Source organism: Prionailurus bengalensis, chromosome D2 (genome assembly GCF_016509475.1).
Source record: "Prionailurus bengalensis isolate Pbe53 chromosome D2, Fcat_Pben_1.1_paternal_pri, whole genome shotgun sequence".
In the NCBI taxonomy this organism is placed as follows: Eukaryota; Metazoa; Chordata; class Mammalia; order Carnivora; family Felidae; genus Prionailurus; species Prionailurus bengalensis.
Window position 1 is genome coordinate 55,833,619 of NC_057351.1, and position 12,215 is coordinate 55,845,833.

At 51.7% G+C, this 12,215-nt stretch overlaps 1 protein-coding gene across 1 annotated transcript in view; it reads right to left on the bottom strand.

The window, feature by feature from the left end:
* SLIT1 (slit guidance ligand 1) overlaps positions 1–12,215 on the bottom strand; it is a 175,999-nt gene that overhangs the window by 38,838 nt on the left and 124,946 nt on the right. Inside the window, exons 12-18 of the mRNA XM_043597129.1 lie at positions 11,036–11,107; positions 10,143–10,286; positions 3,414–3,577; positions 2,662–2,685; positions 2,389–2,533; positions 1,697–1,771; positions 1,380–1,523 (exon numbers count right to left, since the gene is read on the bottom strand). Coding sequence (XP_043453064.1) covers positions 1,380–1,523; positions 1,697–1,771; positions 2,389–2,533; positions 2,662–2,685; positions 3,414–3,577; positions 10,143–10,286; positions 11,036–11,107 — 768 coding nt within the window. The remainder of the gene's footprint in view (positions 1–1,379; positions 1,524–1,696; positions 1,772–2,388; positions 2,534–2,661; positions 2,686–3,413; positions 3,578–10,142; positions 10,287–11,035; positions 11,108–12,215) is intronic.

Consider the following 12,215-nt stretch of genomic DNA (forward strand, 5'->3'; position numbering starts at 1 on the left):
CCGTTCAGAAATACCTACATGGAAGCACCCAGGTGTATGGGGGTGTGTGTGTGTGTGCATATGTGCAAGAACATGTGTGGATACAGAAGACTGGAAAGTAGTTGATATGGACAATTAACAGCGTTTGTGTGGGCTGGAGGGGTTATGGCACTTCTCTTCCTGTGCCTGCGCTGTCACTCATGGGCTCTTACCGGCTCTGCCCCAGACCAGCCCTTCCCCTCTCCTCCAGCCCCATCCACACCTTCCTCAGAAAGAACCCACGTGACTGGCTGACTAGCCCACGACACCCTCATTCAAGGACTACCCGGCAAGTATAGAGAAGAATGAGGCAGCCCCATGGGAACAGCCTGGGAAAACAGTCGAACTAGATCCACGTGTGAAAGAAGCCGGTGGCAAAACACAGCACAAAGGGCATCCCCTTTCTGTAAACCAAACCAACCAACCAACAACAACAACAAACCCCAAACCCACAGGGAACCCCTCATATATTCATTTCCTTTACACAAATTCCATGACGTGTGCCCTGAAAACGGATGGATAGCCCTACAGCCGGTCTGGGATTTAAACCCAGCAGGGCGTCGTCTAGAGCTATGCTCCCCCACTCCCCCCTTGGTGGCCCTTGGCTGTTCAGATTCAAAAGAATTAAAATGAAATGAAATTCAAAATGTTGTGCCTCAACAGCGCTAGCCCCATGTCAACAGCCACATGTGGCTACTGACTAGACAGTGTAGACGTGGGACATTTCTGCCACTGTAGGAAGTCCAACTGGACGGCACGGTCTATTGCGCCCTTGAAAGGTCTATGTGGTCACGTGAAGAGCTAGTGCCACCCGCGTGGAGGGGGGGGCTCTAGAGCACTTGTGGAGGGGGGTGCGGGTGACCCCAGGATCTACTGAGTCCCAAAGTCTGGTTAGCTCTGGCTGGGCTCTGGTTCGTGGGATCCCAGAATCCCAGAGATAATGGGCCATCCCTCCTTCCCCTTCCGCACTGGCTGAGTCACCTCAGCAATGTCCCCGCCTTGGGGCCACCCAGCCCTCCTGCCACTCCTGAACTAAACGCACGTGCGGTGCTCTTGCAGCCTGATGAGAGGGCAGTGAGGGGGAACCTCCAAAAGGGCCCACCCCCACCCGCCCCTTCACCAAGCATCGACCCCACACCCCAGGGAACAAGAAAGCAGGCCTCACCACGGTTACCAACATCTGATTATTTGCCCCCTGCAGACCCTGGCTGTAGACCTCATACACCCTCAGCTGCCCCTCTCCTCCCGCCAGCCGGGGTCGGGAGGGGTGCCTCCCATCCTCTCTCCTGATGCAGACACCGACACGCTAGCTTGCTTTTGCCCGTTGCAGCCTGGCCCTGCTCCCTGGCCCGCACACTCACAGCGTCCTCAAGCCATCCAGGCCTCGGAACATGCCGCTCCGGATGGACTCCAGCTGGTTGGCGGTCAGGTGCAGCTCGCTCACAGAGCCCGCACCCTCGAAGGCCCCATCTTCGATTTCGGACACCTTGTTGTTGCTCAGATTGCTGGACGGAGGGCGGCAGAAAGATTTTGGCGTTGCGGACCCTCCCCCACCTTCCTGCACCCGCCCCCTGCAGGGGAGCTCTGCCCCCATGAAACTCCCCCCACACACAATATTTTCCTTCTCCCTCCCCAGCTAGAGTCCTGGCCACAACCTCCCCGCCAATGGGTAACTTACATCTTCTTCAGATGAGTGAGTTTTTTAAATATCCCAGTGGCTTCCAGGATGGAAATCTCATTGTTGTTTAATCGTCTGTAAGAGGCAATGAAGAGAACTTACACATTCATAAATGACAGACATTAGAGTATCTTCCAAATTGAGAATAGTTGGGACTCAAACAAAGGGGCTCCCAGAAGAATTTATCTGGCAAGGCAAACTGATTGCTTATCAAAGGAAGGGTGGATGATGGTGCTGGGAGGGGTGGTGAGTGGGGTACTTTTAACACTAAAAATGCCATGAAAACTTACATACATGAAGGACAGATATGTGTAGCTATTCGTGCACATAGGCATGTGCACAAATTTATGTTTTTAAAGAAAAAAAAATAGAGTATGGCCTAAGATCCAACTTGATCTAATGGAATCATATCTCCCAGAAGAAGGCAAAAGCCTGGTTGAGAAAAGCCACCCCGGCTCAGGCTGACGACCTTCCCTGCACGCCAGAGATTGTTGGAAGGGTCTGGAGGCGGTGAGTCAGAAGCAGAGGGGCTTCAGGGGTGGGGAGGTGCTTCCTGCTAAAGCCAGCCGCTGCCATGCTGGAGTCTCCAGTGGTCCCAAACAGAGCCGGACCGGGGGAAAGCCCTGTGTGGATCGAGGAGGGCTAGGAGGACTGGGGACCGGTGAGGATGTGCAGGGGCTGGGGGCCCTCACAGCTCGGCCGTGGACTGGGGGATGCGCTCAGGGATCTTGGTGAGCTTCAGGCTGGAGCACTCCACCAGGCTGGCCTCACAGCGGCACTTGTGGGGACAGACCACGTCACTGTTGCACTCGCTGTTCAGCTGGTAATCCTCCGTGCCTACGGTGAGAGGGCAGGGGCGGGAGGCTGAGGGCCCCAGGGCAGGGTCTCCCTAGCCCCCTCAGCCTGCTGCCCCTGCCCACCAGCTGCCACCGCCCCAACCCCCTAGGTCCCCCGGACTCTCCTACCTGGAATGAAATACTGCTCTTTGGCTGGGGAGAGAAGCAGAAACACCATCAAGCTGGAATCTTCCAGGATGTGCAAGAGCCCAGGCCCCAGTCCCACTGCCCAGGTGCAGGCACCCTGGGAATAACACTGGGGTCCCAAATCAGGGCCCTAGAGCCCACCCGCCCAGTCCCCGTGCAGAGAAGGCCTTGCCACAGAGCACAGATGTTCCTTGGCCAGGTTGATTCTGGGGTGGTACCACCCCCAAATGAACCTCTCGGGGAGCACCCAAACCATGGCAACGCTCATATGCAATGGTACAAGACGGGGATGGGGCAGAGAGGCACCCGGTTCCTGACCAGGATCCAGGCTCAGAAGCTGACTCACACTGTCCCCAGCCAGTTTCTGCTGCCCCAGAGCCTGGAGGAGGCAGCTCTCTCCCTGAGGAGAGCTCCCAGGCTTCTCGAGTGTGAAAAGCAGTAGCATGAAAGCAAACTGACCTGGGAGCAGAGGAACCTGGGTCCTTGTGCGGGAGTCCTCCCTCAGGGACCTTCAGCCAGGCCTACCCTTCCCTGAGCCCCAGTTAAGTGAGGGGTGGGGCTGACCAACCGTTCAGATCCAAGTCTACGGTCTCGGAACTACCCCCTCTGAGAGGGTCTCCGGTGGCCTAGGACGCCCCTGTTGGAGCCATCCAGAAAACACCACCAGGTCCCTGAGCAGACTGAAGACAGGCAGGCAGGTCGACGGACAGACAGGCGGGCAAGCAGGCAGCTACCTGAGCACCGGAACTTCTTGCTCTTGATCTGCCCGATGCGCTTGTTGGCGAGGCGCCGGGGGCTGGCACAGCGGGCCCCGCTCGTCTCAATGGGGTTGGTGCGCAGGAAGTCTGCCAGCCCCTTGAGGTTACAGTCGCAGATGAAAGGGTTCTGTGCCAGGTGCCTGTCCAAAGGGGGCAGAGTGGGGATCAGAGACAGGGTTGCAAACTTGCACTGACCTCTGCCTGGACAGGGCCTCACTGCCTCCGGGTGGCTCTAAGCCCAGGGCTGGGCCCCGGGGGAGATGCACCACCTGGGGCCACCCCCCGGGCACACCCATCAGCTGGAGAAGTCTTGCCAGGGCATCGCAGCAGGGAAGGATCTCTGCAGGCTCTGGGTGTCCAGCTGTCCCTGCTACACTCCCCACTTCAAGCCTCACTCTGTCCCCTGTCCATCTACCTACCTGTACCCACCCTGGGACATTTCACAGACACCAGTGGAGGCAAGAGTGACCTGGAGACTGGCCAGATCACCCCATCGTTCCATGGGTGAGGGGACACAGCGGGTACTTGAACCCAGGACTGTCAGTGCCCAGAAGTCTTTGATGTGGGTGGTCCCTTCCACGTGGCCTTGGACGACAGCAGCTCCTTTCCACAGCCTTTGTCAGGAAGGGGATGAGGCCAGGGGTGCAAGGCTGGGTCCTGCAGCTGGGGTGACGTGTGTCAAAGTGCCTGCTGCAGCCTCTCACTTACGGGAATCTCCATTCCCACCCCAGGCCTTTGGGACTGCTTCCCCCTGACCATTTTACATGCTGTCTCTTGACACAAGGGAAAGTCAGAGAACATGGCGGGATAGCTACTTATTGGGAAGTCACTCTTACTCTCTTTCCAGGCTGCCTGTGTGACCAGCAGGGTAGGTGTGGGGAGGGGGCAGCTGACAGGTGATGCTGACTATAGCAATCTGTGTTGCTGTAAGCAACCACAGGGCTGGTTTTCCTGTTTGTGGGCCCTCACCACCCCCAAAAGGCTCAGACCAGCCACCTCTGAACCACCCCAGCAGCCAGCTTGCTGACCTGCATCTGGGCCATCACAGCACTGGGCATGTCCTGCTTTCTAAACTGAGACAGCCAGGGAAGAATATTCTAGCACCTGCTCAGGCTACTGTCCCTGAGAGCCAATGCTTCTGCATGGAAGTACAGGGAGACAGAGCAGGGGCCAGCTCAGAGGCCCATCACTTCAGGCCGTCCACTTCATGGCCTCAGCCCAGTACCCTGATGGGCCAACAGGGCTCTGCAGGCAGAGACACAACTGCTGCTCAGGGTTTGCACCCAGCTCAGCTCAGACCTCGGCCACTCGCTCTCCTGTTCATCACCTCCTGGGCTCTGGATGAAGGTGGGATCCTTGGTTGGAGCCTTCTTGGCCCAGACGTCCCTGCCACTCCCCTGGGCACTGTCCCCGCTTGCCTGCCTGAGTCCAGGCTCCTGTCAGCATCACCAGGTGGGCCGGGCCTTCTGCATCTCGTTGCACATTTGTCTCCCTATTCAAACTGTCAATTTGCAGAGAAGACGTGTTTGCCGACTCCCCAGGGCAGAGTTCATTGCTGATGGAAAACGTATTAGGAGTCGGGGCTTGCTCTGGGACCCTCCCGACCACATCTGCCTATGCCTCACTGCCCGGCCTCTGCCTGAACTAATGGCTTCCCTTTATCACAATCTTGGTAGAAAACTGCTTAAAATCAATCCAATTATGTTATTCAGGCACACGTTAAAATGTTCAAGGGGTGTGGCGTAGAATACATCCTTTTTAAGAACAGGTTATTTGTGTCAAAACCAATCTATAAAAACTTGAACCACCCACAGAGACAAGAGGCTTCAGTATTTGACACAAATTAGAGTTTTTAATCATTGCAAAGGGCAGGGAGCTGAGAAGGGAAATTGCTCAAGAAGAAGGAAAAAATACCAGCTTGGGAAAATATCATCACGTTAAAGGCACACCCAGAAATGTGCTGCATGTGTGGCCATGAACATTTGTCACAGTAGAAGGTGGAAGGGAAGACTGTATTCTCAGTGTCTTTGTTGGAATATGCACTCAAGAAGTCACAACCAAAAATCTTGCGGGAGAGATGCTCAGCATCATTAATGAAATTAAGCCCACAATGAGCTACCACTCCACACCCACTATGGTGGCCAAAATCAAAAAGACGAATGATACCAGGTATTGGCAAGGATGCGGACAAAATGAAACCCTTATAATACACTGCTGGTAGGACCATAAAATGGGACTTATAGCCACTTAGGAAAACTGACAATTAAAAAAAAATTTTTTTTAACATTTATTTTATTTTTGAGAGACAGAGCATGAGCAGGGGAGGGGCAGAGAAAGGAGGAGACACAGAATCCGAAGCAGGCTCCAGGCTCTGAGCTGTCAGCACAGAGCCTAACGTGAGCCTCGAACCCACAAACTGTGAGATCATGACCTGAGCCGAAGTTGGACGCTCAACCGACTGAGCCAGCCACGCGCCCAGAAAACTGACGATTTTTTAAAAGTTAAACACAGATTTCCTATGTGACCCAGAAATTCTAAGAGAAATTAAAACATTTGTCCACATAAAGATTTGCAAGCAAATATTCATAGCAGGCTTATTCATAATGATTCCAAAGTGGAAATCCAGATGTCCACCAACGAGAAAAGATAAACACAAGGTGGTCTATCCATTCAATAGGAAATTACTTGGCAATAAATAAAAAGGAACAAAGTACTGATACATACTGAAACGTGGACGAACCTCAGACACACAACGCTGGGACACCTGGGTGGCTCAGTCAGTTGAGCATCCGACTTCAGCTCAGGTCACGATCTCATGGTTTGTGGGTTCGAGCCCCACGTCGGGCTCTGTGCTGACAGCTCAGAGCCTGGAGCCTGCTTCGGGTTCTGTGTCTCGCTCTCTTTCTGTCCCTCCCCTGCTCTGTCTCTGTCTCTGTCTCTCAATAATAAATAAACATTAAAAAAAAAAAAACCTCACAATGCTAAGTGAAAGAAGTCAGTCACAAAGATGACACATCATGATGATTCCATTTTTATGAAATGTTCAGAAAAAGCAAACTACAAAGACAGAAATTAGACGAGTGGCTGCCTGGGGATGAGCTGGCAATAGGGACTGACTGTAAAAGGGACACAAGAGATTTTGAGGGAGTGATGGAAATGTTCTAAAATTTGATTGTGGTGATAGCTGAACAGTTGAAATATACTAAAAATCACTGAATTGTACACTTGGAACAGGTGGGTTTTATGGTATATAAGTTATACCTCATGAAAGTATTTTTTTTAATTTTATTTCTTTATTTTGAGAAAGACAGAGCATTAGCAGGGGAAGGGCAGAGAGAGGGAGAGAGACACAGAGTCCCCAAGCAGGCTCTGTGACATCAGCACACAGCCTGATGTGGGGACTGGAACCCACAAACTGTGAGATCATGACCTGAGCTGCAATCAAGAGTTGGACGTTTAACTGACTGAGCCACCCAGGCAAGCCTCATGAAAGCTGTTTAAAAAAAAAACTGAGGGGCGCCTGGGTGGCGCAGTCGGTTAAGCGTCCGACTTCAGCCAGGTCACGATCTCGCGGTCCGTGAGTTCGAGCCCCGCGTCGGGCTCTGGGCTGATGGCCCAGAGCCTGGAGCCTGTTTCCGATTCTGTGTCTCCCTGTCTCTCTGCCCCTCCCCCGTTCATGCTCTGTCTCTCTCTGTCCCAAAAATAAATAAACGTTGAAAAAAAAAATTAAAAAAAAAAAAACTGAAAAATCTCTTGGGGCGAGGAAAACTGCAGCAAAATCAGTATTGAGACACAAGGCACTGAGCCACAGATCTCGGAGCCACGGACAAATCAAGCAGGATGTGGGGAGTTGATATCAGGCCTGACACACGATTCAGTAAAGGGGTCTAACCATCCAAACCTGTTTTGAGAATACCTGATTATACCTCAGATTTGTATTTCGTTTATTCTTATTCCAAACTATATTTGAGTTGTTAATATACATTAGTTGTTTATGCAAGTCCAGTTCTGTTTTACGGCCTTTAAATAATAAGGTCTATTCTTATGGAAAAAAGCACAATTGAGGGGAAAGTTAACTGCCTTCTCAGTGATGGTGAAAGAGATGCCTGAGACCAAATCCCTGCTCTACTAAGATGTTGTATGACCTTGAGTGAGTCACATGACCTCCTGCCTCTGTTTCCTCATCAGTGAAGTCAGGGATGCTAGACCCTCCTTCCACAGGCCACTGTGAGTATTCAGTAAGATCATACATGGAAAGAGCAGTGGCCTGGCATTCTGTGAGGGCTCGATAAACAGCAGTGACTGTTGTTTTCAGTGTCACCACTATTTCGATCTCACCCGTGGGAAGACTTCCTGTTCCATTCTGCTCCAGCTTTGTGCCCCACTACTGCCCTATGGGCAGTGGCCAAGATCTCAGGCATGCCGTCTGGCGGGCACTCTCTGAAATCCAGTCAGGTAAGTGGACACAGACAGAAACCATCCCCAGGGAGCACAATCCATTTGATTTGTTCACTCTCTTTCCACCTTGAGAGGGTGACAGTTCCTTGCATGAGACCCTCAGTCCCATTCCCCATCCTCAAGGCTTTCCTGTGTGGGGGTCCCCGACCTTGAAATCTCCTGAGTGCATTTCTCTCGGACATCCCGCCAGCTGCATAAAATAATCCACCTTGCCGATGTCTCCCCGTAACTTTGAATTTCACGTATTTGGCAAGATTTCCCCATAGTGTTCTATCCCCTTCTCCTTGGCTATAAGAAAATTAGTTAGCAGGTGTGGGCGGCAGGTGGGCACATGGGCTTTAACAAGTTTGTCTTTGTGGCTAATGTCCCTGCTGGTGAGCATGGTTCCCGGGGAGCAAGAGCTGTGCTTTTTCTTTGACCTCTGTTAATGTATGCTGGTGCTCTGTGCACGTATTATCTGATGGAGACCACTGTCCAGCGGATAAACAATGGCAGGATGACAGTGACAACAAGGGCCATGGCGATAGTAACGGTAAATGTCCATTAAGCATGCAGCTCTGGACCCACAGGTCGGCTCATCAAGTCACACTGCAGGTAAAGATTCCTTTTTCAAGCATAACCACAACAGCATTATCAAATGAAGAAGGAACGTTAGAAATCCAGTATCACCGTTTCAGGATCCCTAATCAACGAACGGGTCCAGGCACTGAAATGAGCGGCTGTGTTTATTACACAAAGAGAGCTGACCAGATATCATATGACTCTCAATGGAAGTACACAGTTCTGTGGAGTCATCCTGCCTAAAGAAGAAAAAAAATAAATCTGAACCTGACCAAGCTCCTGGATAGAATTTTCTATCTGCAGGACACAGACAGGACAGAGGGGAATGTGAAGCTACATCGCAGGGAATGTAATCTCCCAGCAACGTGCAGACCATGGGGAGCTCTATGGATGCAATAACACAATGCCTTCGACTAACATAGCACAAGGAACAAGGCCATGGAGAGGACACCTAGAGGCTAAAAACAACTTAGTGGTACATCAGCCAGTATCAGCCAGTTGTACCATCTAGACCTTATTTAGCTCCTGATTCAGACAAGTTATTTTAAAAACTGTATAATATGTATGAGATGCTTAATTTAAACGCTAATTCGATATCTGATGATATCAAAGAAGTGCTAAATTTTTAGATATAATAACAATGTTGTGGTTGCGTTTTCAAAGAATCTTTGCCTTTTATACATATGTATGAAGTCTGTATAGATGATGAGTGATGCTGGGGTTTGCTTCCAGATAGTCTGGGAGGTAGGAAGAGGGGATATTATGAAACAAGACCGGCCACGAGTTAGAGCTGGGCGATGAATTCTAGGAGGCTCACTATTCTGCTTTGAATATGTTTATAATTTCCTTCAGTAAAAGATTAAAATAAATGCCTAGGGTTGTTCCTCTCTAATTTTTAATTTATAGCCATCATTGCTATTACCGTATTTCATCTGGTTTAAGATATTATCACTTGCAAGATGCTCTGTTATTTTATGTATTAGCAGAAAAGAACTAAATCCTGCCAATTAGGGGCACCTGGGTGGCTCAGTCGGTTAAGCGTCTGACTTCAGCTCGGGTCATGATCTCGCAGTTGGTGAGTTCGAGCCCCGCATCAGGCTCTGTGCTAACAGCTCAGAGCCTGGAGCCTGCTTCAGATTCTCTGTCTCCTCCTCTCTCTGCCCCTCCCATACTCATGCTCTGTCTCTCTCTGTCTCTCAATAATGAATGAACGTTAAAAAAAAAATTCTGCCAATTAAATGACATGCCATCGATTGTAATATTCATCCCAGCTTAGAGCTGTTAAGGTAGAAACAACGGATGTCTTAGAATTGATATTATTATTAATTACAGCCAGCATTTAAGGAGCATTTACAATGAACTAAGTTCTGCACAAACATCCCCTTTTATCTCATAACAACCCTTGAAGAAAATAGTATCCTCATTTGATGAATGAGTGAGCTGAGGCCCAGAGAAGCTAAATTAAGTTGCCTAGAGTCACACAGCTAATAAGAGGCATAGCTGGGATTTGGACCCAGGACTATCCAATCCCAAATCTGTGCTCTTTCCTCTGTGAGAGGCCATCCTGGTGAGCAAAAGGCACAGGGCAACACAGCTGTCTGTCCCTGGGGGGAGGGGGCTGTCGCCTCCCGCTAAGTCTTCCGGCAGGTGCAGGGACCGAGGGGAGGAGGGCAAGAGGGCACTCACAGGGTCTGGATGGCCCGCAGGGAGGTGAAGGTGCCCTTGGCGAGACTCTGGATCTTGTTGTCATACAGGGAGAGGAGCGAGAGGTTCTGCAGATCCTGGAAGGCATCGGGCCGGACACAGTTGATCTTGTTGGCGTTCAAGAGCCTGTGGGCAGACCAGGGCCAGCTGGTGAGGGGAGAGGCGCGGATCCGGCTGCAGCAACACGCCCTGGGCACCTCCCGGCACAAAGCATGCGTTGTCTCGGGGAGAAGAGCACAGGAGCAGGTGCAGGGGGTCTGGCCCTCTGCATGTCCACTCCATACAGGAAGCCGCGAAGTCCGACTGCCCTCTCTAAGCGAGGGATCATCCTGTTCCACTGCTCCTCTCCCTTTCAAGCAACTGCTACAAGTGCTCATGGGGTTCTTGGGAAGCAGAGAGCACAGGGGTCAGGCCTCCTCCCAAAGGCATTTTGGGGGCTCCCCTCCTTTCCAGAGTCTGCCGGGTTTCCAAGTATCTGAGATGGAGCATTTAGGTTCCGTGCCTCTCAGATTCTGGGAGAGAACCCTTGCCTGAACTCTCATGGTTGAAGGAGGCTGAGCTGGGTCTGGATGTCCCCTTGCAGGAGTCAAGTCTGTCCCCAGCCATGCTGACCTCCTTGGGAACACAGGCTGCATCGCGGGAGCCTCTCAGCTCAGGCGCCCTGTGATCGGCTCTGAACCTGACCCCCCTCCCTCTCTGGCCTTGCCAGAGCCCCAGAGTCCCCCATGGCACCCCTAGCTCTGCCATCATCCAAGCTCCTTGCCCCAACGAGTCCCACACCCCCAAAGAGGCTGACAAGGCTAGTCTGAGAAGCCAGAGGAATACTAGCCCCCTCCCTGGGCGCCACCCAAGGACACCTGCAGATGGGTCCTTACAGGAGCTGTAGGGTGTACAGGCCTCCAAACACACCCCGGGGGAGGTCTGTGATCTTGTTCCCATACAGGACCCTGGAGACAAAAGGCAGCAGAAAGAGAGAGTAAGAGGACAGCCCACCAGGAGGGACAGGGCTCTGCCAGTCACACCCGCACAACGCCACCACTGCTAAGCCATTCACAGGGCACAGCGTGGTGGTGTCGGTTTGTTGTAACAAGTTGCCAGCAGGTGGCAGTAAGGTGTGCTCCTAAAGGGTTCCCCATTTGTAGTTTGCAAAAGGTACCCTATGGGCCAGAGGCAGCAGTGATCCCCCGCTACTGTAGGAGCAGCCCCCCAATAACCTGCTCTCTGCCTCACACATGGAACCCCCAGAAGCCTGCAAAGCGGCCCTCTGGGGAACTTCATGGGAAATTAACCCGGCCCTGGATCTAAAAGGTTCAAGGAGGAAAAAATCCCATGAGCGGGATAATTAACATATTTTCAGAGGATTATAGGAAAAAGAACAGGAAGGCCAGACGGCACGTGTGGAATGAGCTCTGACGTCAAGCAACAGAAAACACCCCAGAAAGAAAGAGATCAGTTTAGCCGAGCTGAGATCTGGGTGGTGGGGTACGAGTGGGTGTCATACCTGAGTTCTCTGTGTTGAGCAGGAATTCTGGTGTATGATTCAAAAAAAAGCAAAGGTTCAAAAAAGCCATGCAGGCAAGAATGGGTTGGGGCAGAGGATGAAGTACCAACGGGGCTTGGGAACTTGCCCAATATCACAAGCAGCCCCCATAAGCCACCCCTGTAAACGATTCAGGCTGAGTAAAAACAGTATATGTGGTCTCTTCATACACGGCTTCAAGATCCTTCCTGATGGAGGGCATGGCAGAAGCAAAGGCCCTACGGTGGGGTCCAGGTTGCCCCTCCGCCTGGGGGGGGGGGGGGTTCAGTGTGGCTCAGGGGAAACAAATGGAATAATAGCTTGGATTTTACCCAGCCAGCACCGGGAAGCCTCTGCGACATGATCAGATTTGCATCTGGAAAGATCCCTCAATATGCTCGGTGGAGAACAGAGTGGAGGGGACAGGGGCTGAAGCAGGGAGACAAGGTCAGGGTCTGCCAAGATGGATGCTGTCAATGAGGTCTGTTAACACGACATCAGCACAAAAGTTCCCAGATGGTGGGGAGATGGCTTTG